Genomic DNA, 26,535 nt, shown 5'->3' on the forward strand with positions numbered 1-26,535 from the left:
TCTGGGCTGGATTGCAACCCAAGTCCCTGAGGCTCTCTCAAATAATCATCTCAATCAAACATATAAAGGCTTCACAGAATGAAGCTTCTGATCTTCAGACAGCTTTTTTGTGTATAATAAGGAGCCTACGTTAGAGATATGGGCCTAGAAATTGCATCCCCAGCGACCACTTTGTGAGACATTGCACGGATACCTAAAGCCTCAAAATGGCAGGCAGGAATTGCGCACATACCATATTGGGTAAGGACAAACCAGAGGCATCCTGTACCCACGCCTGGGGCAGGCCTTAGGCTTTTTGCATAAGCAAATCATTATCATCATCATAGGCAGTCCCTCAAAACCCAGGAAGACCTGCTTCTACTCTAAAAGTGAGTTCTCAGGTGGCTGAACAGTCCAATACAGGAATTACAGTCTCTTTCACAGGTGGGACAGACCGTGGTTGAAGGAAAGGGTGGGCGGGTAGCCTAGTTTGCCGCATGCTCCTTCCGCTGCCTGCGCTTGTTTTCTGCATGCTCTCAGCGACGAGACTCGAGGTGCTCAGCGCCCTCCCGGATGCTTTTCCTCCACTTAGGGCGGTCTTGGGCCAGGGATTCCCAGGTGTCAGTGGGGATGTCGCACTTTATCAAGGAGGCTTTGAGGGTGTCCTTGTAATGTTTCCACTGCCCACCTTTGGCTCATTTGCCGTGTGGGAGTTCCGAGTAGAGCGTTTGCTTTTGGAGTCTCATGGGAGGATAGACGCACCAACACCAGTGTTCTCGCTCAGGCCAACATCCCCAGCATCGAAGCACTGACCATACTCGACCAGCTCCGTTGGGCGGGCCACATCGTCCGCATGCCCGACACGATAAGCAAATAAGGGGCCGAACGCCTACTTGAGGTCCCCTCGCCAAGCTTGGTTTGCTGTGAGGCAGACAGTGCCCTCGCGGGCTGAGATCAGGGAGACCAGCCCTCGGGATCGCCTGCTACACAGGAGGTAACTTACCTGAATGTGGAGCCAGGAGCAGCAGGGGTTCTCCTCCCGACCTCACATTTAACCACCCTTCCGACTGCCACTCCTAAACCCCGATCTGCAGAGTAGGCCCCTTCCTTCTTAATGTGACCATTTCCCCTTGAAAGGGAAAACATTGTTCTAAACACAAGGGGGGTTCGGTTTAGATTGAGCCAGGTGCTATGGAAGTGAAAAAAAAGGACAACTTACTTAAAAAAGAGGGGTCGAATTTAATAATGAGGTGGCATTGCAGGTTGAGAGGACTTAGCAGCAAATTAGATGGCGATATAAACCAAACCCCCGGGAAAATGAACTCTTAAGAGCCAATGAACCCCTGAGCAGATGAAACCTTAGCAGCAGATGAACCTTAGCTGTTGATGCCTGCTTGACAGACTGATTGTGGGTGAGCTTATATATTTTTTGTCTATATGGCTGTTATGTATGTAAACTGTTCTGTTATATACGTGCCTTTTGCTGGATTGAGTCACCTGAAGTGAGATTTATGTATGTGGAGAAATCTTTTGCTATATAAACAATGAATTATTTAAACTAATCCATTTATTGGTGTGGTACTTGAGACTAAGACAGGAATCCCTTCTCCCTGGCCACTGAACGGCAGTCTGGTCCATCAAAAATAGATGTCAGTAGGGAGGTACTTGAGACTGCTGGGCCAGGCCGCCATGCTGCTCCTTCCAATCCCCGTGGCCCCTGGCCTGCGAGCACCATCGGAGCAGGCCGGGGAGTGGAAGGCACAGCGTGGTGGCATACTACTCCAGGGAGCAGCACGTGCTGGAGCAGGAGAGCGACGGCAGCAAAGAGGACGACTGGATTGGACGTCACCAAGATCCAGGTCGCTGATTGGAGCGTGGTGCAGGTACTGCAGGAGCGGCGAGGTCGGGGCAAAGGAGCGACGAGAGATTGTAGAGGGATGTGATCGGGGCCCGGGAGAGGCGTGAATTCAGAGCCCAGGAGAGACGAGGGCCCAGGGCAGCACGGGCCAGCCCACATTGCGATATGTGTGCGCACTAGGTCCGTGCCGCAGAGCTGGTCTCCAGTCGTCTTGGTTGTTATGTCTGTAATGCACTTGTGAATGACTCCACGAGGCAATGTGTTGTACTCAAACTGTAGTGACCTTGTTCCTTTATTCGTAACTCCAGAGTGAGGCACAAGCATGGTGGGCAGCCTTTTATACTGGGCCCTGCACACCTATGCAGGTGACTCTCAGGTCTCCCATCGCAATGCCCTCTGGTGGACAGCCTCTGCCACAGGGGCAGGAAACTCCGGTCTCCACCAGTTGCACCCTCTAGTGGTGCCAGCATAGTATATACACCGTGTAAACCTTATTGATAGTACATCAGGTTACAAGTCTCCATCTTATGCAACTATACAGTGACTACACAGAGAGTATATCTACAGTCTGCATATATAACATTGGTCAATCCTTGCCACTGGACTAAGACCTAGCTCTGTCAAGCCCGTGTGGTGGCTGGTGTGCAACGGCCACCACACGTTAAAAAATCTAACGTGGCAGGCATCTTCCACCCTTCAAGATTTAGTTCAGGACTGGAATATTATGTCCTTCATTGAATCGTGGAAGTAAGTCATCCTCGAATCGAGGGACTACCTATGATGATGAATTGAGAGAGAAGCTCTCAAGTCCTGACCCTGTCCATCATGACAGACGTCAGGCAGCACAACAACAACAACTTGCATCTATATAGTGGCATTAGCGTAGTAAAACATCACAAGGCGCTTCACAGGAGCATTATCAAACAAAATTTAACACCAAGACACATAGGGAGAAATTAGGACAGGTGCCCAAAGGCTTGGTCAAAGTGATGGGTTTTAAAGAGTATATAAAAGGAGGATAGATGAGTAGAGAAGTGTAGAGGTTCATGCAGGAAATTCCAGAGCTTGGGGCCTAGGCAGCTGAAGGCATAGCCACCAATGGTGGAGTGATTAAAATCAGGGATACACAATAGGCCAGAATTGGAGGAGCTGAGGGTTGTGGGGCTGGAGGAGATTACAGATATAGGGAGGGGCGAGGCTATGGAGGGATTTGAAAACAAGGCTGAGAATTTTAAAATCAAGGCGTTGTCAGACCAGGAGCCAATGTAGGTCAGCGAGCACAGGGTTGATGGGTGAAAGGGAATTGGTGCAAGTTAGGATATGGGCAGCAGTGTTTTGGATGAGCTCAAGTTTACATAGGATGCAAGATAGAAGGCCAGTCAGGAGAGTATTGGAATCGACGAGTCTAGAATCTAGAGACAACAAAGGCATTCGGGAGGGTTTCAGCATCAGATGAGCTGATGTGGGTTGGAGATGGGCGATGTTATGGAGATGGAACTCGGCGGTCTTGGTAATGAAAAGGATATGGAGGTTGGAATTTCAGCTCAGGGTGAAATGAGACGCCATGCTTGTAAACAGTCTGGTTCAGCCTCAGACAGTGGCTAGGGAGAAGGATGGAGTCGACGGCTAGGGAAAGGAATTTGTGGCGGGAACAAAAGACAATGGCTTTGGTCTTCCCAATATTTAGTTGGAGGAGATTTCTGAGCATCCAGTACTGGATGTCGGGCAAGCAGTGTGACAAATCAGAGGCAGTGGAGGGGTCGAGAGAGGTGGGGGCGAGATAGTGCTGAGTGTCATCAGCACACACGTGGAACCTGACGTTGCATTTTCCGATGATGTCACCGAAGGACAGCATGTAGATGAGAAATAGCACAATGAAAACTCGGGATCGTGGACCATGGGCAGCACATTGGAGTGTGTGGGAGCAGCCAGTACCTCAGCACTTGGTTGTCTAACATGTGAAGTTCTGCTCCAAAATGTTCCAGCTCGTTTGAAGGGTTGCTTATTACACCAAGGTGAAGGTTAACAGCAGTGTTGTTCTCAGTCAACAAATTGCAGATTCAATGCAGTATTTAACAGTGCCAGCTTCCAGCTGAGATAGATGCAGTATTTCCGTGGGATTAAACATGGATTTGCTTTCTGTAACTCTCTCATAGTCAGAGTTAGCCACTGCTCGGCTGCATTAATCAATGCTGCTAACACAAAAACAAATGGCAATAAACAGAAATCAATATCCTAAACTACTCACAGCGACAATTCTTCCTCACCTCTTACTGAGCAAAAACAATATGTCAGAAAAGGTTATTGGTAAATTTCAAGAACATTATGATTGAGAATTATTTATACTATACAAGCACAAAAATAACAGACTCGGTCAGCGCTATAAATTTTACCAGCCAGCGAGTGTAGTTACACTGTGAACTGATATGGGGCTGTGGGGGGGGTCAGTGGGGGGTTAATTTGAACTTAACCTGCCGAGCGGGAAATTAATGGGATTGGGAAGGCTGCCTGTTTTACACCCAATTTTTATATTGTGCCCAATTTTGACTTCAAGAAAGAGTAAAGTTGGACAGGGTGTAAAATGGGTAGCCAATTCAATCCCATCAGTTTCACCCGCCCCACCCCACCTCACTCTGGCCACACCCCGGCCACCAGCTCCCCCACTCCCCACACCCCAGCAAGTAAGTTACAATGATCTCTGCATGTCTTTGAAGCTGGGAATGTGGCTGGGTGGCTCCTGGCCTCCGCTCATTGCCTCTGCAAAACAATGCCACTGAGATCAGGGACTGGGCCAGCTGGAGAAAGGGGGAATTGATTTTGTGTCTCTCTAGAGGTGGAAAATCTATCCTGTGAGTGGTATGGTTCATGCCTTGTGTGGTGGTGTTAATCTGGTTGAGGAGAAGGTTGATCATTTGGGTATGAGGGCTGATCCCTTGGGTAGGGGATTGATCCCTTTGATAGGGAGGGGATAATCCTGTACCTCTCCAATCCACTTTGGCGGGATTGTGTTACTGCCCATTGCTATATTCTACCAACTATTTGATTTTTAACATGAAAAGATTTCCAGTGACTGCATTTTGAACAGGAGACGCTGACTAATTTTCAATTCCGATAGCAGATAGACATCAATGAATACAATTACTGGATGAATAGTCTATCCAGCATGTCCCTAAGTGCAATCAGTACAGACAGAATGAATGTTTTCATTTCTGAGAAAAACTAAGGAGACAGTGATAGAACTGAAGGGAACGCACTGCAGGCACAGTGACATGGTGTCTTATGCTGTCCTCATTATGGTTGCACAAAACATTGACTTTCAGTTTCTTGAGTCCCCTGTCTTTCGCAAGTTGATTGGTGGCAGCAAGGTTGCCAGGGGAACACGTATTAGCGCAGATTTTCCAATCCCAGGACGAAGGAAACAGTTGCTTCCAGTTGAAATAAATCAGCGCATTTGACGGTGCCCATTTAAGGAACAAAAGTGGTTCTGTGAAAATTGGTTGTGATGGATGTTATCTTAGGAGCTGACTGATGTCTCCTTCTATGGGAACCACTCATCTGCCCATCACTTAGAAGCATTCTGTGTCATTCACTCGGGTACTAAGAGTTTCATCCTGCTGTTAAGAGAAGTTTGCTCTTTGAATAATCCACACAGACTGAGCACACTCTGACCAGCAGCGAGGCAGCTGGTTTATATAATGTTCTCTTACTGTGTCTCAGTATTATTAGCGATAGTGGTTTTCACTTTGTGTTCTCTCTCCCCCTCCACCCCCTGCCTTCTCCAAATAGCAGTTATACTGAGAAAAGTTTATTCATTTTGAAGACGTGAAAAAAAGAGACAGAGAATTCTAAGAAAAAGCTTTGATGGGGGAGTTGAGACATTAGATGAATGTTGGTGAACCAAATGGGCTTTTCTTGATTTTTATTATGTTATATTTTCTCAAATATTTTTGCAGGCAATCTAACTGCAGATTCTGCTTCAGCTCTTTTGTGGGACATGAAAACAGACATGTTTTTACATGACTAGGAATCGGTGTGACAGAACTGAAATGACAGAAGCCATTATTTTGAAGTCATGCATCAGTATTCAGCAATAAGGTTTCAAATCAAATTATTTTGTAGAGTGAATTTAATTGAGATTTCTTGCTGCTGATCCGTTTATGCATCGTAGCATTTACAGCAAAGAAGGAGGCCATTTGGCCCGTCAGGCTGTGTCAGCTAGCTCTTCAACTGGAGCTGCCTACTTTAATCCCATTTCTCCACCCTTTCCACATATTGTTTTATATTTTTTCCTTTTCCAATATTATCCAATTCTCTTCTGTAATGCATTTGCTTCATCGGTTCTTTGCTTAAGAATTCATAGCAACACATTGCTATTAAGAACTAGTTGGTTCATTAGCAAAAGGTTTAACAATCACACTACACATCCACCAGGCTCACAACCCCATGCCTCATCATGGATCCCCCGAACCCAACTGGCTGGGGTTTTATTAAGTCTTGTGAACATCACGTGACTGGCTAAGCCACTCCCAGCTCAACAGCTCAACAAACCTGTGAGCTTACTCACTGTTATGTATTTAACCCCTTGTAACCTGCATCACACCTGACCACCAGAGGGCCTACCTGTTGGAGTCCCAAGGGATCCCAGCATCCCTTGGGAGCACAGTATATAAGCAGGCCACCCACGAGGTACCTGTACTCTGGAATCTTTATAAAGGAACTAAGGTCACACTTGCTCACTACACACAGTACTCAGTCTGACCATTTATTATGAGTGTAACACATAAATTACACCTTCTATATGATTTTATAGTCTCTGCCTCAATATCCACTTGTAGCAAAGCATTCCATCGTCCAATAAGAATGCTATAATTAAATCTAGGGTGCTTGAAGCTGTTGGCTTGGTCTCTGTCGCAAATGCTCTGTAATACCATTCAGACGCTGCTTTGATGATTTTGACCCATTTACATTGTGGGGTGACTGCAGAGACCAGTGTGAAGACCAGTTCAGCTCCGTATGTGAAGATGCTGCATGTGCAAACTCTGCCAAACTCTGAGTTTATAATGTTACAGTTCTCCCAGTGGTCCACAGCCCAGCAGAGAATAGTAACTCTGAAGGCAAGCGGTGGCAGCAGAAATCATTCACCTCCGGTGCTTTGTAATCATATGAGGTGGCATTTCTAGCTCCTCGGAGGAAATTACTGCTTCATTTATATTATAGCATTGACTTCAAAGGCCAGGCAGTAATCCAGTAGTATACAGAAGAGCTGTAAGGATGTCTCACTTAACGATTTCAATTTATTGCATTTGAAGTTCAACAGTTTGTAAAGTTTAATGGCTGCAGAGAGGAGGCTGAGAGAAATTTAGCAAGACCACGAACACCATTGGCAGAACGAGAAGATAAAAACAAAAGGTAAAAATAATGAGGCAAATGGCAGTCAGGGATCAGTTGGAGGTAAATAGTGCAGCAGAATATGGGAGCGCTAACGAAATGTCTGAGCTATGTAAGTAATGGGTTATTCAGGGTCTTATGGTATCTAGTCGGATAAGGTTGGAAGTAATATTAGGAAGGGGCAGATTTTTAAAATTCATTCCCAGGATGTGGGCCTGCAAGGCCAGCATTTATTGCCCACTCCTAATTACCCCTCAAGAAGATGGTGGTGAGCCGCCTTCACAAATACAACTGAGTGGCTTGTGAGGCCATTTCAGAGGGCAGATAAAAGTCAACCACATTACTGTGGGTCTGGAGTCACGTATAGGCCAGATCAGGTAAAGACGGCAGATTTCCCTCCCTAAAGGACATTATAGACCAATGAATTCTTCATGTCATATGAAGACTTATATGGAGCAGAATCATGCTAAAACATTTCATGCTCATTGAAGAAGGAACTTGATAAAAACAGAATGCCAGTAATAGAGACAAAGATGTTCAAACACTCCATGGAACAGAATATGCTGCTGGAAGAAGAAAATGTCATGTGTGTGGGGCAGTCAGCCAGGACTGAATGGTGGAGGTTAGAGGATGGATGAATTTTCTGGAGCTTTGCCATATTATCCTTTGATGAACGACAACAACAACAACTTGTATTGATATAGCACCTTTGGCGTCCCAAGGTGCTTCATAGGAGTATTATTAGATTTTTAAAAAACAGGAAGTATTGATACAGAAATGTAAACAGGCGGAGTAGATTAATTGATTGGCTTCTGACATGACAGGGGGAGGCTTAATGGCTGAATGTGTAAAGTCCTTACTATACAGTATGAAACCACACGAGGCACATTCTGGGGACAAGGTCACTCTGTGACCTTAACTCTTTATTCACAGGACTCCAAAGACAATGACCCTGCGTGGGACCTCCCTTTTTATATCTGTGGGATCAGGTAAGGAGTGTCTCCCACAAGTTCACCCCTTGTGGTCAAGGTGTGCATCTAGGTTGAGTGTATACAGTAATACAGTGGTGTTACATTGTGGTTACATACATGACATTACCTCCCCCCCCCCACCCAAAGTCTTATTGGGATCATAAGTTTAGTCTTTCAGGTGGTCTACACTCCCTCGTGGAGCGCCGCAGTTGGGGCTCTAGTTGTTGGACACTGACGTGAGTGTCTGTCACCCGTGGTGATTCCGGCCTGTCCGGGTTGACCGCAGGGACTGCGCATTCTTCTGATTGCTCTTGTTGCTCGTTCACTGATGGTTTTGTGAGCTCCATCTTATGGTCTTCTTCAGGTTCCTCCGTGTCGATGCTGAACCTTTTTTTTACTTGGTCCAGATGCTTATAGCATATCTGACCATTGTTGAGTTTTACCACGATGACCCTATTCCTCATCTTTGTCAATTAGAGTGCCCTCAAGCCATTTGGGCTCCATGGCGTGATTGAGGACGAATACAGAATCATTTATTTCTATACATCTCCCCCTCGAATTACGGTCATGGTACTCATTTTGGGACTGGCGTTTGCCCTCAACTATGTCGGGCAGGACTGGGTGAATGAGGGACAACCGAGTTTTGAGTGTCCATTTCATTAGTAGCTCTGCGGGCGGGACCCCCGTGAGCGAGTGTGGTCGGGATCTATAGGCCAGCAGGAGACGCGATAGGCGGCATTGTAGGGAGGGTCCTTGAATCCTGAGCATACCTTGCTTAATGATTTGGACCGCACGTTCCGCCTGGTCATTGGAGGCCAGCTTGAACGGCGCAGTCCTGACATGGTTGATGCCATTGCCCGACATAAACTCTCGGAATTCATAGCTTGTGAAACATGGGCCATTATCACTAACCAGGATGTCCGGCAAGCCATGGGTTGCAAAGATCGTACGTAGGCTTTCCACGGTGGTGGATGATGTGCATGAATTCAGAATGATGCACTCGATCCATTTCGAGGAGGCATCTAACACAATAAGGAACATCTTACCCATGAACGGGCCCGCATAGTCAACATGAATGCGTGACCATGGCCTGGTGGGCCTGGGCCACGGGCTGAGCGGGGCCTCCCTGGGGGCATTACCCAGTTGGGCACACGTCGTGCGCTTGCGAACACAGTGTTCCAGATCTGAATCAATTCCAGGCCACCAAACGTGTGACCGGGCAATGGCCTTCATTGGCACAATGCCTGGGTGCTCGCTGTGGAGTTCCCTCTTGAATGCCTCCGTGCCCTTCTGGGGCATAACTACCTGGCTGCCCCATAGTAGGCAGTCCGCTTGGATGGAGAGCTCATCCATCCGTCTGTGGAACAGTCTGACCTCCTCAGGGCATGCTCCGTGTGCGGGAGCCTAATCCCCAGTCAGGACACATTTCTTAATCAGGGATAGGAGGGGATCTCTGTTTGTCCAGATTTTGATCTGGCAGGCTGTGATGGGGGAGCCTGAGCTGTCAAAGGCATCGACAGCCATGACCATCTCGGCGCTTTGCTCCGCTGCCCCCTCAGTGGTGGCCAGTGGAAGCCTGCTGAGCGCGTCAGCGCAATATTCAGTGGTGGGCTGCTGCCGGATGGAGTAGTTATAAGCAGCCCATCGCTGTATGCGAGCTGATGCGTTGGCCTTGATAGCCTTGCTGTCTGACAACAGGGATATTAATGGCTTGTGGTCCGTCTCTAATTCAAACTTCCTACCAAAGAGATACTGATGCAGTTTTTTATACCATAGACACATGCAAGCGCTTCCTTCTCGACCATCCCATATCCCCGTTCTGCTCGAGAGAGCGACCTGGAGGCATAAGCCACAGGTTGTAGTTGACCCTCAGCATTGCCCTGCTGCAACACGCACCCAACCCCATAGGACGATGCATCACATGTCAGAACCAATTTTTTACAGGGGTCATACAGGGTCAACAACTTGTTTGAACAAAGTAGGTTTCGCGCCCGATCAAAAGCCCGTTCCTGACAGTCCCCCCAAAACCAATCGCAACTCTTACGCAGGAGCACATGTAGCAGCTCCAACAACGTGCTCAAGTTTGGCAGAAAATTCCCGAAATAGTTCAACAGTCCCAGGAATGAACACAATTCCGATGTGTTGCAGGGCCTGGGTGCTCGTCGAATCGCCTCTGTTTTGGATTCGGTGGGCCGAATCCCATCTGCAGCAACCCTCCTGCCCAGAAACTCAACCTCAGGAGCTAAGAACACACATTTAGACTTCTTGAGTCGCAGGCCTACCTGGTCCAGTCGGCGTAGCACCTCCTCCAGGTTGTGGAGGTGTTCCTCGGTGTCACGACCCATGATGAGGATGTCGTCCTGGAATTCGATCATTCCAGGAATGGATTTAAGCAGGCTTACCATGTTTCGTTGAAAAATCACGGCTGCTGATCGAATGCCAAATGGGCACCTGTTATAAACGAACAGTCCCTTGTGTGTAGTGATGGTGGTCAGTAGTTTAGATTCGTTGGCCAGTTCCTGGGTCATATAGGCTGAAGTGAGGTCCAACTTGGTGAACAGCTTGCCGCCTGCCAGCGTGGCGAAGAGGTCCTCTGCTCTCGGGAGCGGGTATTGATCTTGTAGGGACACCTGATTGATGGTGGCCTTGTAGTCGCCACAGATCCTGACAGAGCCATCTGCTTTTAGGACGGGAACGATGGGGCTCGCCCAGTCGCTGAATTCAACAGGCGAGATGATGACCTCTCTCAACAGCCGGTCCAATTCACTCTCGATCTTTTCCCGCATCCCGCTTTGTGGTGCACTGGCCTGGTGTCCGGGGTGATGTATATCACTACTTTAGTGCCTTTGAAAGTCCTGACGCCAGGTTGGAATAGTGAATTGAATTGTTGTAGGACTTGTGAGCATGAACTTCACTCCACAGATGACATTGCGTGAACATCCCCCCATTTCCTGTTCATCTCGGCTAACCAGCTCCTCCCCAACAGTGCGGGACCATTGCCCGGGACAATCCAGAGCGGCAGCCGATTCACTAACCCATTGTGTGTGACAGCCAACATTGCACTGACTAGCACCGGAATGATTTCTTTAGTGTAAGTCCGTAATTCTGTCTCCATACGTGCTAATTTGGGTCTACTGGCTTTAAGTGGCCATAGCTTCTCAAATTGCTGAACGCCCATGAGTGACTGGCAGGCCCCAGTGTCCAGCTCCATGCGTACTGGGATACTGTTTAATAAAACCATCATCATCATTGGTGGCGTTTTGGTGTTTGAACTGTGAATATTCGTCACATGGACCCACTGAACCTCGGCATCCATCGATTTGCCCCAAAAGTCATCCTGCCTCAAAAAACCCTCTTCTGGTCCATCTGCCTCATATATTAGTCTGGTTGCAGACTTCCTGCACATTCGAGCTAAGTGGCCACTGAGATTGCAGTTCCTGCAGACAAACTGTTGAAATCTGCAAGATCTAGCTGAGTGTTTTCCCCCACACCTCCAGCATGAGTTAAAGTTTCCATTGTTGGGAACAAAGGGACTATGGCCAGGCATTCCGCACTGATTGTCCCTTTGACTGCTCTTGAGTACCCTGTTAGTGGGTGTCAACGGCCCCATCCCGGACCGCATTGTTCACTGTGATGGCGTGAACGTCCGTTCAGCCTGCCATTGTCTCTGTTGAAGTCCTACTCTGGGGTCTATTGCTGCCTGGGGAGTGTCGGACTGCCCCTGCCTGCCTGCAGGGTTCTGAGTCGCATTGATGATGTTGACTCCTTGATCCATCGCCACGTTAGAGGCAGAATTGCGCACGTATATTATTTTCGTCTCTTCCTCCCCGCCACGAAAGTTTGAGCTAACAACGCCGCCGCTTCCAAGGTCAAATCCTTGGTCTCAATTAATTTGCGGAAAATTCACGCATGACCGATGCCCTCGATAAAGAAGTCCCTTAGCATCTCCCCCCTGCAGGCGTCTGTGAACTTACAGAGGCTGGCCAAACGCCGGAGGTCTGCTACGAAGTCCGGTATGCTCTGTCCTTCACGACGTCGGTAGGTGTAGAATCTGCGTCGGGCCATATGTATGCTACTCGCTGGTTTGAGGTGCTCCCCGAACAATTTGCTGAGTTCTTCAAAGGTTTTGTCCGACGGCTTTTCGGGTGCTAGTAAGTCCTTCATGAGCGCGTAAGTCTGTGGTCCGCAGCTGGTCAAAAGATGAGCCCTTCGCTTGTCGGCCGCTGCATCCCCCAGCCATTCTTTCATAACGAAGCTTTGCTGAAGCCTCTCGACAAAATCGTCCCAGTCTTCCCCAACACAGTACCGTTCCTCTGTGCTACCGGTGGCCATTCTCGTGGGCTGTGGATTCCCGTTTCTCGTCGCCAATGTAAAGTTCTTACTCTACAGTATGAAACCACACGAGGCACATTCTGGGGACAAGGTCACTCTGTGATCTTAACTCGTTATTCACAAGACTCCAAAGATGATGACCCTGCGTGGGACCTCCCTTTTTATACCTGTGTGATCAGATAAGGAGTGTCTCCCACAAGTTCACCCCTTGTGGTCAAGGTGTGCATCTGTGTTGAGTGTATACAGTAATACAGTGGTGTTACATTGTGGTTACATACATGACAGAATGCAAGTAGCACTCCTACACTTTAGTTTCAATCTGAGCACGAGCACTGGAAGTCAGGCAGTGAAATTGCAGTGGTGACCAGATTCCCACATCCCGCCCGGGTGTCCCTGGAGATGGAGCACGCGGTGTCCACCGGTATGCTTGTGGCCTTCCACGAGAGGTGGGCACCGGAGGGACTGGAGTGCATCATCGTCCCCAGCAACCAAATTTTAATTTGAGTCACGGTTCCTTCAAAGTTTTATTTGGAAATTTTGAGAGTTACTGTGCCCTTACCAAAAGGAGGCACTTGATTTAAAGTTATGCTCAAAATAGTCGCAAAAACACATCAAACCATTTCATTCAAAATGGTCAAATGAGATTCTCCTTTGTCAAGATTAAGTTTAGAAAAAATAATTCTGTTTATTTTGGAAATAAACTGTGAAAAGTAGTTTGCCCTAAACTTGGATTTCCTCAGAGATCCTGGGGACATTGTTGGGCAGCAACAGGATTTGGGGTGGGACCTGGTTACTCTTGGTCTCTGCACTGTTGGTACATTGCTGGGGCTCCCTGGGGGCTCCTGTCATCGCCCTCTTTCAACCTGACGGTGTGAGAGGAGGTGTGATTGGACAAGATGTTGTCACTGGTTGCAGGAAGCACTGCCAATCCCGCCTATGGTTCCCCCAACGTGCCTCAATGAAAAATATCTGCAGCGCTTTCAGGACGGTGGAGGTGGGACCCACCAGATTCGGAAAAGTCGATTTCCCTGCAACTATTTTAGTCGAACCAATAATCAACTGCCTCTTGATTAAAGGGGGCACTAAAACTGACAAATTAATCAATAAAACTTTTTACATTAAAGGATCAAATTAAAATTTGGTTGCCGGGAGTGATGATGCACTCCAGTCCCTCCTCTCGCGGAAGGCCGTGAGCGCACCGGTGGACTGGAACAAGGAATCGGGATATCCCGGGAAAGGGTCCAGTTTTGCTCCCATTTTCTTTTAGGTGGATTTAGCGGCACAGCTTCCCGGAAGATGCTCAAAGCCGCTATGTCCAGCCGTCAGCTGCCCAGTTGTCCATACCCCCTGGCTTTGGGAATTCCAGTGGGAATGACGTTCCCAGCAGAGAAAGAATCCTGCTCCACCATTATTAGCAGATCTTCGGCCTCGTTTTTGTTGTTATTGAAATTATTCTAAATATCTAAACTATCAATTAGCATAAATGGAAATTAAACACACGTGGAGAATTCTCGGCTCACACTGCGATTAATGCACATTGCAGGTAAAGGTGCCGACAATACCTAACTGCATACCAATACTTTGCCGGTTACAGCCGAACTCCTTGTTGAACCAGTAGCTCTAATAGCATCCTTGACACAGAGGGTGAGTCCCCCACCCATCAGCAGCACTGCTTGGTATAAGCACCCCGTTCTGGGCCCTGAAACTATAGGTCTACACTGGGTACAGCTGCGTGCACAAGGAGTGTAAGTGTGGAGTGCTGCTCCCTCCTCCTGGCACAGTTTCTGCTCTGTAAACTACAGCACAGCTCAGGGCATTGACAGAAGCCCCGCAATGGTAAATGGAAAAGGAGAGAGGAGCAAAAGCTGGTAAAAGCGACCAGAGGCAGTCTCAATGGAAACAGTTGAGGTATATAAAATATTAAATGGTACAGAAAAAGTCCAACCATACGTTTAAAGCGAAGTAAAAGACTTGGATTTAAGAACGTAAGAATTAGGAGCAGGAGTAGGCCATTTGGCCCCTCGAGCCTGCTCCGCCATTCAACAAGATCATGGCTGATCTGATCATGGACTCAGCTCCGCTTCCCTGCCCGCTCCCCATAATCCTTTCCTCCCTTATCGCTCAAAAATGTGTCTATCTCTGCCTTAAATATATTCAATGACCCAGCCTCCACAGCTCTCTGGGGCAGAGAATTCCACAGATTTACAACCCTCTGAGAGAAGAAATTTCTCCTCATCTCAGTTTTAAATGGGCGGCCCCTTATTCTGAGACTATGTCACCTAGTTTTAGTTTCCCCTATGAGTGGAAATATCCTCTCTGCATCCACCTTGTCAAGCCCCCTCATTATCTTATAAGTTTCAATAAGATCACCTCTCATTCTTCTGAACTCCAATATATATAGGCCCAACCTACTCAACCTATCCTCATAAGTCAACCCCCTCATCTCCGGAATCAACCTAGTGAACCTTCTCTGCACAGCCTCCAATGCAAGTATATCCTTCCTTAAATACAGTACTCTAGATGTGACCTCACCAATACCCTGTACAGTTGTAGCAGGACTTCTCTGCTTTTATACTCTATCCCCCTTGCAATAAAGGTCAATATAGCGCCTTTCACGACCACTGGACGTTTCAAACCCAATAAAGTGCTTTCGAAGTGTAGTCACTGTTGTAACATAGGAAACGCGGCAGCCAATTTGCACACAGCAAGCTCCCACTAACACCAATGTGATAATGACCAGATAAATCTGTTTTTGTTGTCTTGATTGAAGGATAAATATTGGCCAGGACACCAGGCAAACTCTCCAGCTCTTCTTTGAAATAGTGCTATGGGATCTTTTACGTCCATCTGAGAGAGCAGGTGGGCCCACGGTTTAATGTCTCATCTGAAAGACGGCACCTCAGCACCGCACTGGAGTGTCAGCCGAGACTTTTTTGTGCGTAAGTCCTGGGAGTGGGACTGGACCCCCCAACCTTCTGACCAATAAGGTCTGCTGCCCACTGAGCCACAGCTGCAAGTACACCAGCACTGCAGGCTGCCACTTCAGCACAGTACTGAAGGAGTGCTGCATTTTCAGAAGAGACATTAAAGCACTATGGCACTACTTGAAGAAGAGCGGGAGAGGGTCCTTCCAATGTACTGGCCATGATTTATCTCTCAACCAACACTCCCCAAAACAAATTATCTGGTTAATTATCCCATTGCTGTTTGTGGGAGCTTGCAGGTAGAGGACACTAACAATATTCCAACAGTGGATAGTCAAGGGTCTATGGGGGGGAGGGCAGAGGAACTTAACACAATCACAATCACTAAGGAAATAGTACTCGGACTAAAGGCAGATAGATCCCCTGGACCTGATGGCTTGCATCCTAGGGTCTTAAAAGAAGTAGTGGCAGGGATTGTGGATGCATTGGTTGTAATTTACCAAAATTCCCTAGATTCTGGGAAGGTCCCAGCAGATTGGAAAACTGCAAATGTAATGCCCCTAATTAAAAAAGGAGGTAGACAAAAAGCAGGAAACTATAGACCAGTTAGCCTAACATCTGTGGTTGGGAAAATGTTGGAGTCCATTATTAAAGAAGCAGTAAGAGGACATTTGGAAAAGCAAAATTTGGTCAGGCAGAGTCAGCATGGATTTAAGAAGGGGAAGTCATGTTTGAAAAATTTGCTGGAGTTCTTTGAGGATGTAATGAACAGGGTGGATAAAGAGGAACCAATGAATGTGGTGTATTTTGACTTCCAGAAGGCATTTGACAAGGTGCCACATAAAAGGTTACTGCACAAGATAAAAATTCACGGGGTTGGGGGTAATATATTAACATGGATAGAGGATTGGCTAACTAACAGAGAACAGAGAGTCAGGATAAATGGTTAATTCTCTGGTTGGCAACCGGTAACTAGTGGGGTGCTGCAGGGATCAGTGCTGGGACCCCAACTATTTACAATCTATATTAACGACTTGGAAGAAGGGACTGAGTGTAACGTAGCCAAGTTTACTGATGATACAAAGATGGGAGGAAAAGCAATGTGTGAGGTGGACACAAAAAATCTGCAAAAGGACATAGACAGGCTAAGTGAGTGGGCAAAAATTTAGCAGATGGAGTATAATGTTGGAAAGTGTGAGGTCATGCACTTTGGCAGAAAAAAATCAAAGAGCAAGTTATTATTTAAATGGAGAAAGATTGTAAAGTGCTGCAGTACAGCGGGACCTGGGGTTACTTGTGCATGAAACACAAAAGAATAGTATGCAGGTACAGCAAGCGATTAGGAAGGCCAATGGAATCTTGGTCTTTATTGCAAAGGGGATGGAGTATAAAAACGGAGAAGTCTTGCTACAGCTATATAAGGTATTGGTGAGGCTTCACCTGGAATACTGTGTGCAGTTTTGGTTTCCATATTTACAAAAGGATATACTTGATTTGGAGGCAGTTCAGAGAAGGTTCACTAGGTTGATTCCGGGGATGAGGGGGTTGACTTATGAGGAAAGGTTAAGTAGGTTGGGCCTCTACTCATTGGAATTCAGAAGAATGAGAGGTGATCTTATCAAAACATATAACATCGAAACATAGAAACATAGAAAGTAGGTGCAGGAGTAGGCCATTCAGCCCTTCGAGCCTGCACCACCATTCAATATGATCATGACTGATCATGCAACTTCAGTACCCCATTCCTGCTTTCTCTCCATACCCCTTGATCCCTTTAGCAATAATGGCCACATCTAACTCCCTTTTGAATATATCTAATGAACTGGCCTCACCAACTTTCTGTGGTAGAGAATTCCACAGGTTCACAATTCTCTGAGTGAAGAAGTTTCCCCTCATCTAGGTCCTAAATGGTTTACCGCTTATCCTTAGACTGTGACCCCTGGTTCTGGACTTCCCCAACATCGGGAACATTTTTCCTGCCTCTAACCTGTCCAATCCCGTCAGAATTTTATATGTTTCTATGAGATCCCCTCTCATTCTTCTAAATTCCAGTGAATATCAGCCTAGTTGATCCAATCTTTCTTCATATGTCAGTCCTGCTATCCCGGGAATCAGTCTGGTGAACCTTTGCTGCACACCCTCAATAGCAAGAATGTCCTTCCTCAGATTAGGAGACCAAAACTGCACACAATACTCAAGGTGTAGTCTCACCAAGGCCCTGTACAAATGCAGTAAGACCTCCCTGCCCCTATACTCTAATCCCCTCGCTATGAAGGTCACCATGTCATTTGCCTTCTTTACTGCCTGCTGTACCTGCATGCCCACCTTCAATGACTGATGTACCATGACACCCAGGTCTCGTTGCACCTCCCCTTTTACTAATCTGTCACCATTCAGATAATAATCTGCCTTCCTGTTTTTGCAACCACACTTATCCACATTATACTGCATCTGCCATGCATTTGCCCATTCACCTAACCGGTCTAAGTCTCCCTGCAGCCTCCTAGCATCCTCCTCGCAGCTCGCACTGCCACCCAGCTTAGTGTCATCTGCAAACTTGGAGATTATGAGGGGGTTTGACAATGTGGATGCAGAGAGGATGTTTCCACTGATGGGGGAGACTAGAACTAGAGGGCATGATCTTAGAATAAGGGGCCACCCATTTAAAACTGAGATGAGGAGAAATTTCTTCTCTCAGAGGGTTCTGTGGAATTCGCTGCCTCAGAGAGCTGTAGAAGCTGGGACATTGAATAAATTTAGGACAGAAATGGGCAGTTTCTTAAACAATAAGGGGATAAGGGGTTATGGGGAGCGGGTGGGGAGGTGGAGCTGAGTCCTTGATCAAATCAGCCATGATCTTATTGAATGGCGGAGCAGGCTCGAGGGGCTGTATGGCCTACTCCTGTTCCTATTTCTTATGTTCTTATGTTCTTATAACTCAACTGCCTCATTTTCCGACATTACAACAGGGACTACACTTTTAAAAGTACTTCATTTACTGTGAAGCACATTGCAACTCTTTGAGGTCAGGTGAGCAGGTGGAAGCCAGTTACAGCTTAGCAATTTCAACTTTCAGTTGTGTCACTGGCGATTGGCCACTCTCCAAACGACCTTGTGCTGCCCACTTGTGACAATTGTATGTCAAGTCATAATGGGAAGGGTGGCAGGAGGAAGGAAAACCCCACTCCCTGGTCAAAGAGAAAGGACAGATAATCTGGTAGAAACGGGTTCTATATAAAATGCAAGTTCTTTGTTGCTTTTTTCCCCTTAACTTTAGTTTATACAGGGTACTAGTTAATACAAGACATTCAGGAGCACTTCTGTACTCTGAAATAATCCAAAAGTCTTTGTAATATCTGGGCAGAGGGAAGTAATCTGGGGCAGAACCTGTTTCTACCAGATTATCTGTCCTTTCTCTTTAACCAGGGAATGGGGTTTTCCTTCCTCCTGCCACCCTTGCCACTATGACTTGACATACAAGTGTCACAAGTGGGCAGCACAAGGTCGTTTGGAGAGTGGCCAAGCGCCAGTGACACAACTGAAAGTTGAAATTGCTAAGCTGTAACTGGCTTCCACCTGCTCACCTGCCCCCAACACGAAATTCCATCCATCACCGCCAAATGCCCCAGTGGTGCCAGATCATCAAATCAGGTATAACCTGCGACAGCAGAGAAGCGGGACTAGACCCTGTCCTCACACTGGCCCATTTTTTTTTCTGCGATAGTAACGTGAAATCGCAGTTTCCTATCCTGCCCTGACCTTCCCCTGCGGCACTACGGCAGAATTCGGGCTGAAACTATTTTAGTTTCAACAAGGCACAAACTCAAAATCCTTTTTCATTCTCATGTATGGCTTGCAAATGAAGTTAATTTTCCAGTTCATTTCACATCTAATCTTCAATCAAACCAGGAAAATACATTTGTTTTAAACTATGAACTTTATTGATTTTTCAGAAATGGAGGGTAACTTATTAAAAAACTGAAAATAACGAGACACTGACAGACTTGATAGATTTTGAAGTTCTTGACCATGGAGCAGTTTAACAAATGTTAATAACTTCTGTTTAGTCTCTCATGTTTAAGTTTTCCTACATCAATGTCTGGGAATGCAGACAGAGAAGTAACTTGTCCCAGATCTCCACCTACACCAATTCCTGGGGTATACACAAGAGCTTGGCTCTGCGGGTGAGCTGCCTGCCCATCTCCCGCCCCTTGATAATCACACGTATGCGCCCACCACTCTCCAGCTCCCCCCAACTTAGTCTCGATTGGGATCCTAGCACCGTGTTAATTAAAGGTACAGACACCAAACCTGTGCCTCCACCTTCCCCGACACCTGTTTTTAAATATCACGATAGGCTGAATTTGTGTTTCATAAAGGTGGGTCAGGATGTCCTTATGTTGTTCTTGTTTTCATTTACAGACATATTTTTGAAAGAAGGCATTGTTAGGAAAATTCACAATAACTCTCTGATATTTCTTAAAAGTGTGAAAGATTAAAAGCTTAGTTTTTTCGCCACAGAAATGTACACAATCTACCTTTAGCGGAAGTTCATTTTAAAATGTGAAGGATGCAGAAAGTAACCCACTGCATCTATTGACTCACGTCTCTGGCAGTGTTGCGACAGCATGATTCACAGCCCAGGCACCACATGCAGCTACTGAGCAGAACTTGAGGCTCACCCACTGACACTGCTGACAGAACTGGACCATTGTTCCACCGTCCATTTACACTCAAAACCTTTGGGAGTTTTCATTTACATCACACAAGCATTGAAACATGCTGCCTCTTCACCGAGCAGGCCATCATTAATAGGAATCCTCTGCCACTCTGCCACAGTTGGAGAAGAGCTAAATTTGGATTAACGTGAAATAAGCAGATCTCCTCTCATTACTTTATGGTTGCTGCATTTCTATCATTTAATGTTGGTCAGTCAAACAGCATTTATTTTAATGGAAGTCGCAATCAACTATCAAAAGACTCGTGTAGACTTTACAACCTTTTAGTCAGTAATATCCTGGGTCCCAGGCAGGCCACTCGTGTCCACCATTATAATTTCACAGCTACTATAAGCAGCAAATAAACAGTTAATTAGCATTCCTAGCCGGAGACTACTTACCCTGGAGTGACACTGAAACCCAAAATACACCACCACAATGGTGGGCAGTAGCACAATGCAAAACACAGTGCCCATGAGGGCAAAGTTCAGGAGGAACAGCACAAAGTTAAAGGCAGTGACCAGTACAGCCCATCCCCAGCACCCGCATATGCTGCGTGCCTCCAGCGGCCAAGGCTGGTCATCGATGCAGTACGGTGGAGGGTGGATATGATTGAGCATGCATGCCGTGTCCGACACACTGTCCATGTCAAAGTCCTCATTTTCTTGCCCTGCCATCGTACCACTGAAGATATTTCCCCTTTGATTTGTTTTCCCCACAGTTAATTGATTTTGCTGCAGTTCCCAGCTTCAGTGTTCCGGATACGATGAGTTACTGTGCTCGGCTCCGATTCACACAAGTAGTTTTCCTCGCTGATTATCCTGCTATTGCCACATTAATGTTGCCCTGTCCTGTTAATAGATACGAATCACTTTCGGTGCTGAGATCCGACGAGCAGCCCAGCCTTACATGAGCAGCCTCTACAACGGCAGACTGATTCTATCAGCCTTTGACTCGAAGCCAGTTAGTGGAGATTAACAAGCTGCCTGAAGATGCAGTCCTTCCCGCCACGGACCAATCCCCTTGTGCTGCATCCCCATCCACTGAGCCTGCACCACCCGGATCAGCACCTGGGTGTCAGACAATCGGCACAAACTGCAGCTGTTGCCACCAGGTAATAGCTGCAAACACATACAAGGTGCAGCACCGAAACCAGACCCTGGATTCTGTCCTGCTGATCTGGCAGCAGACTAAACAGTGCCATGTTTCAAACCTGCCAGTAGTAAGTCTTTGTATTCCTAATGTTAATAGTATTCGGAACGTTACATTAATGCTACATTAATAGCATCCTTAATGTGGCATTAATAATGTTTTGCAATACAGCTGCATACAGCATTTAAATTTCACGTTGCAGTCTGGTACTGCTTCATCTCCGTTTCCATAAATACACAGAACTGGAGACCTATAAATTATATTTACATCATATTTTGTAGTTATTCCACAGCTGACAATACATTAAGAATGGGTAACTGGAATAAAATTTAAGCAGAACTCTGGTAACTCTATCCCAAAATTCACAATGTATTTAAACATACATTAGCTCTAGAGCTTAAAATAAATCAAATTAAATAGTTTAATTGATGCTGGGTTAAATTTTTTTTTTTACTTATTCGCTCATGGAATGTGGGTGTTGCTGGCAAGGCCGGCATTTATTGCCGATCCCTAATTGCCCTTGAGAAGGTGTTGGTGAGCCGTCTTCTTGACCCGCTGCAGATGAAGGTACTTTGAATGGCTCGCAAGGCCATTTCAGAGGGCAGTTAAGAGTCAACCACATTGCCATGGGTCAAAAGTCTCATATAGGCCAGACTGGGTAAGGACGGCAGATTTCCTTCCCTAAAGGACATTAGTGAACCAGATGGGTTTTTAAGACAATCCGGCAGTTTCATGGTCACCAATGTTGAGTATCTGTAAAGTATGCACTCCCAAGTTCCGCCACCAGGGAGCTCATCCCCTGAAGTCCCAAGGGATCCCAGCATCCCTTGGGAGCACTGCATATATGCCGGCCCCTAAGGCCTGTTCCTCACTCTGGAGTGTCTTATTCAAGACTGAGGTCACTGTTACTTTAACCTCCCTGTATGCAGCCTCATCTGTGTTAGGAACACAATAACTGGTGACGAGAATACGAATCCAACGCAACGATGCAGCAAACTGTGGGCATCCTGGAGAAGTTCTCGGAGGGTGAGGACTGGGAAGCTTATGTCAAATGGCTAGACCAGTACTTTGTAGCCTACGAGCTGGACGGAGAAGGAAGCGCTGCAAAAAGGAGAGCGGTCCTCCTCACAGTCTGCGGGGCACCGACCTCCAGCCTCATGAAGAATCTTCTGGCTCCAGTGAAAGTATGAGGAGCTGTGTACAATGGTTCAGGAGCATCTTAACCTGAGGGAGAGCGTGCTGATGGCAAGGTATCGGTTCTACATATGCCAACGATCTAAAGGTCAGGAAGTGGTGAGCTATGTCGCCGAGCTAAGGCAACTTGCAGGACAATGTAAGTTTGATGGCTACCTGGAGCAAATGCTCAGAGACTTTTTTGTACTGGGCATTGGCCATGAGACCATCCTATGAAAACTTTTGACTGTAGAGACACCGACCCTCAGTAAGGCCATTGCGATAGCACAGGCGATTATGTCCACCAGTGATAACGCCAAACAAATCTCTCAGCACACAAGTGCTAGCAATGTTCATAAATTAACTGGAACTGTGTTTGCGAGCAGAAATGTACAGAGCAGAACCCAAGAGTCTGCAGCTGCCAGCAGGCCTCAGGTGACCCAGATGACTCAGAGTCCCCAACAAAGGATTAATGCAAGGCAATTCACACCTTGTTGGCGTTGTGAAGGCTTCCATTCAGCCTACTCATGCCGCTTCAAAGGATATGTTTGTAAGAGCTGTGGAACAATGGGGTACCTCCAATGAGCTTGCAAATGAGCTGCAAACTCTGCAAAACCTGCTAACCACTACGTGGCAGAGGAAGATCGGTCCATGGTGGATCAAAGCAATTTCAAGCCTCAGAGAGAGGAGGCAGATGCTGAAGTACACGGGGAGCACACATTTTCGCCGAAATGTCCACCTATAATGCTAAACGTAAAATTGAATGGCTTACCCGTAGCCATGGAACTGGATACTGTCGCTAACCAATCCATCATGAGAAAAAAGATGTTTGAGAGACTGTGGTGCAACAAGGCATTCAGACCAGCCCTGAGCCCCATCCACACGAAACTGAGAATGTACACCAAAGAGCTTATCACTGTCCTGTGCAGCGGCATGGTCAAGGTCACCTACGAGGGCACAGTGCACGAATTGCCACTCTGGATTGTCGTGGGTGATGGCCCCACACTGCTTGGAAGGAGCTGGCTGAGCAAAATCCGCTGGAACTGGGATAATATCCGAGCGCTATCACATGTCGATGAGGCCTCATGTACCCAGGTTCTTAACAAATTTCTTTCCTTTTTTGAGCTAAGCATTGGAAACTTTTCCGGGGCGAAGGTGTGGATCCACTTGGTCCCAGAAGCACGACCCATTCACCTCACATGACGAGGGAGAGAGTGGAAATCGAGCTGGATAGGCTGCAACGCGAGGGCATCATCTCCCCGGTGGAATTCAGCGAGTGGGCCAGCCCAATTGTTCCAGTACTCAAAAATGATGGCACGGTCAGGGTTTGCGGCGATTATAAAGTAACTATTAATCGTTTCTCGCTACAGGACCAATACCTGCTACCTAAGGCATGACGACCTATTTGCGACACTGGCAGGAGGCAAGACGTTCACCAAGCTCGACCTGACTTCAGCCTACATGACGCAGGAGATGGAGGAGTCTTCAAAGGGTCTCACCTGCATCAACACGCACAAGGGACTGTTCATCTACAACAGAAGCCCGTTTGGAATTTGGTCGGCTGCAACGATCTTCCAGAGAAACATGGAGCGCCTACTCAAGTCGGTACCACACACGGTGGTCTTTCAGGACGACATATTGGTCACGGGTCGGGACACCGCTGAGCATCTACAATACCCGGAGGAGGTCCTCCAGCGACTGGATCACGTAGGGCTGCGGCTGAAGAGGTCGAAATGCGTCTTAATGGCAACAGAAGTAGAGTTTTTGGGGAGAAAGATCGCGGCGGACGGCATTCGACCCACAGACGCCAAGACAGAGGCTATCAGGAACACACCCAGGCCACAGAACGTCACGGAGCTGCGGTCGTTCCTGGGACTCCTCGACTATTTTGGTAACTTCCGACTGGGGTTAAGCACGCTTTTAGAGCTCCTACATGTGTTATTGCGCAAAGGTGAGAACTGGGTATGGGGAAAAAAAAACAAGTAATTGCTTTTGAGAAAGCCAGAAACATTTTATGCTCCAACAAGCTGCTTGTATTGTATAACCTGTGTAAAAGACTTGTGCTAGCATGTGACGCGTCGTCGTACGGAGTCGGGTGTGTATTACAACATGCTAACGTTGCGGGGAAGTTGCAACCTGTCGCCTATGCTTCCAGGAGCTTGTCTAAGGCCGAGAGGGCCTACAGCATGATTGAGAAAGAGGCATTAGCGTGTGTGTCGGGGTACACACCCGGGTATAGTAATGATGAAAGCGATAGCCAGATCTCACGTGTGGTGGCCCGGTATCAACTCTGACTTAGAGTCCTGTGTACGGCAATGCAGCGTATGTGCTCAGTTGAGCAACGCGCCCAGAGAGGCACCACTAAGTTTGTGGTCCTGACCCTCCAGACCATGGTCGAGGATTCAGGTCGACTATACGGGCCCATTTCTTGGTAGAATGTTTCTGGTGGTGGTGGATGCTTTTTCAAAATGGATTGAATGTGAAATAATGTCGGGAAGCACCGCCACCGCCACCATTGAAAGCCTGAGGGCCATGTTCGCCACCCACGGCCTGCCTGACATACTGGTCCGTGACAACGGGCCATGTTTCACCAGTGCCAAATTTAAAGAATTCATGACCCGCAATCGGATCAAACATGTCACCTCGGCCCCATTTAAACGAGCCTCCAATGGGCAGGCAGAGCGGGTAGTACAAACCATCAAACAGAGCCTTAAACGAGTAACAGAAGGCTCACTCCAAACCCGCCTGTCCCGACTACTGCTCAGCTACCACATGAGACCCTACTCGCTCACAGGAGTGCCCCCGGCTGAGCTACTCATGAAAAGGACACTTAAAACCAGCCCAACCTGCATGATCAGGTAGCGAGCAGCAACAAAATGTAAACGGTGGTCGCACCACTGTGTCACGGGAAATTTATCTGAATGACCCTGTGTATGTGCTAAACTATGGACATGGTCCCAAGTGGATAGCTAAAGAAGGGAGTCGGGTGTTTGTAATCAAACTAGACAATGGACAAATTTGCAGAAAGCACCTGGACCAAACGAGGCTGTGGTTCACAGACTGCCCTGAACAACCCACAGCAGACACCACCTTTTTCGAGCCCACAACACACACCCAAAGGATCATCGACACCACGCCAGACCAGGAAATCGAACCCATCATGCCCAACAGCCCAGCAAGGCCAGGCTCACCTAGCAGCCCTGCAGGGCCAACAACACGCCAGCCCAGCGAGGGCACAGCCAACACACCAGAACAAACATTTGTACCGAGGCGGTCCACCAGGGAAAGAAAGGCTCCCGACCGCCTCACCTTGTAAATAGTTTTCACTTTGACTTTGGGGGGGGGGGGGGGGAGTGATGTTATGTATCTGTAAAGCACGCACTCCCATGTTCCGCCACCAGGGAGCTCATCCCCTGAAGTCCCAAGGGATCCCAGCATCCCTTGGGAGCACTGTATATAAGCCGGCCCCTAAGGCCTGTTCCTCACTCTGAAGTGTCTTATTAAAGACTGAGGTCACTGTTACTTTAACCTCCCTGTGTGCAGCCTCATCTGTGTTAGGAACACAATAACCAATACTGATACTAGCTTTTTATTCCAGATTTATTTATTAACTGAATTTAAATTCTCCAGCTGCTGTGGTGGGATTTGAATTCAAGTCTCTGGATCTGGATTACTAATCCAGTAACATAAACACTAGGCGACTACACGCACCCCTATGTATTCTATCATTATTTATACAAAGGATTTGTGAGTTCTTAAATCTATCTCCATTCTCTTTTACATATTATGCCATCAACCCTATGGCAAATGAGTTTAACAAGGTCAACCAGTTCCTAGTAGATACAAAACACAGCAGAAAATTGCCCTAAATTGGCACTGAGGTCACACCTGCATCTGCGCAAGCATGAAGGATGGCTTCGCAACTCTCCAATTCACCCTGGGGTGTGTGGCAGCTCCAGGCTTATCTGTACTGGAGATCTGCCACAGAGCCCCAAAGAATAATGGCTTCTGCCATGGATGCTCAGACTGCTGTCATGGTG

The 26,535-nt window shown here is 47.2% G+C and overlaps 1 protein-coding gene across 1 annotated transcript in view; it reads right to left on the reverse strand.

Annotated features, from left to right (window-relative positions):
- Positions 1-20,847, reverse strand: part of LOC139229287 (transmembrane protein 88-like) — a 50,614-nt gene extending 29,767 nt beyond the window's left edge. The window contains exon 1 of the mRNA XM_070860961.1: positions 20,572-20,847. Coding sequence (XP_070717062.1) covers positions 20,572-20,847 — 276 coding nt within the window. The remainder of the gene's footprint in view (positions 1-20,571) is intronic.
- Between the last annotated feature and the right edge of the window lie 5,688 nt (positions 20,848-26,535).

The sequence above is a fragment of the Pristiophorus japonicus genome, chromosome 18, assembly GCF_044704955.1.
Source record: "Pristiophorus japonicus isolate sPriJap1 chromosome 18, sPriJap1.hap1, whole genome shotgun sequence".
Classification (NCBI taxonomy): domain Eukaryota; kingdom Metazoa; phylum Chordata; class Chondrichthyes; family Pristiophoridae; genus Pristiophorus; species Pristiophorus japonicus.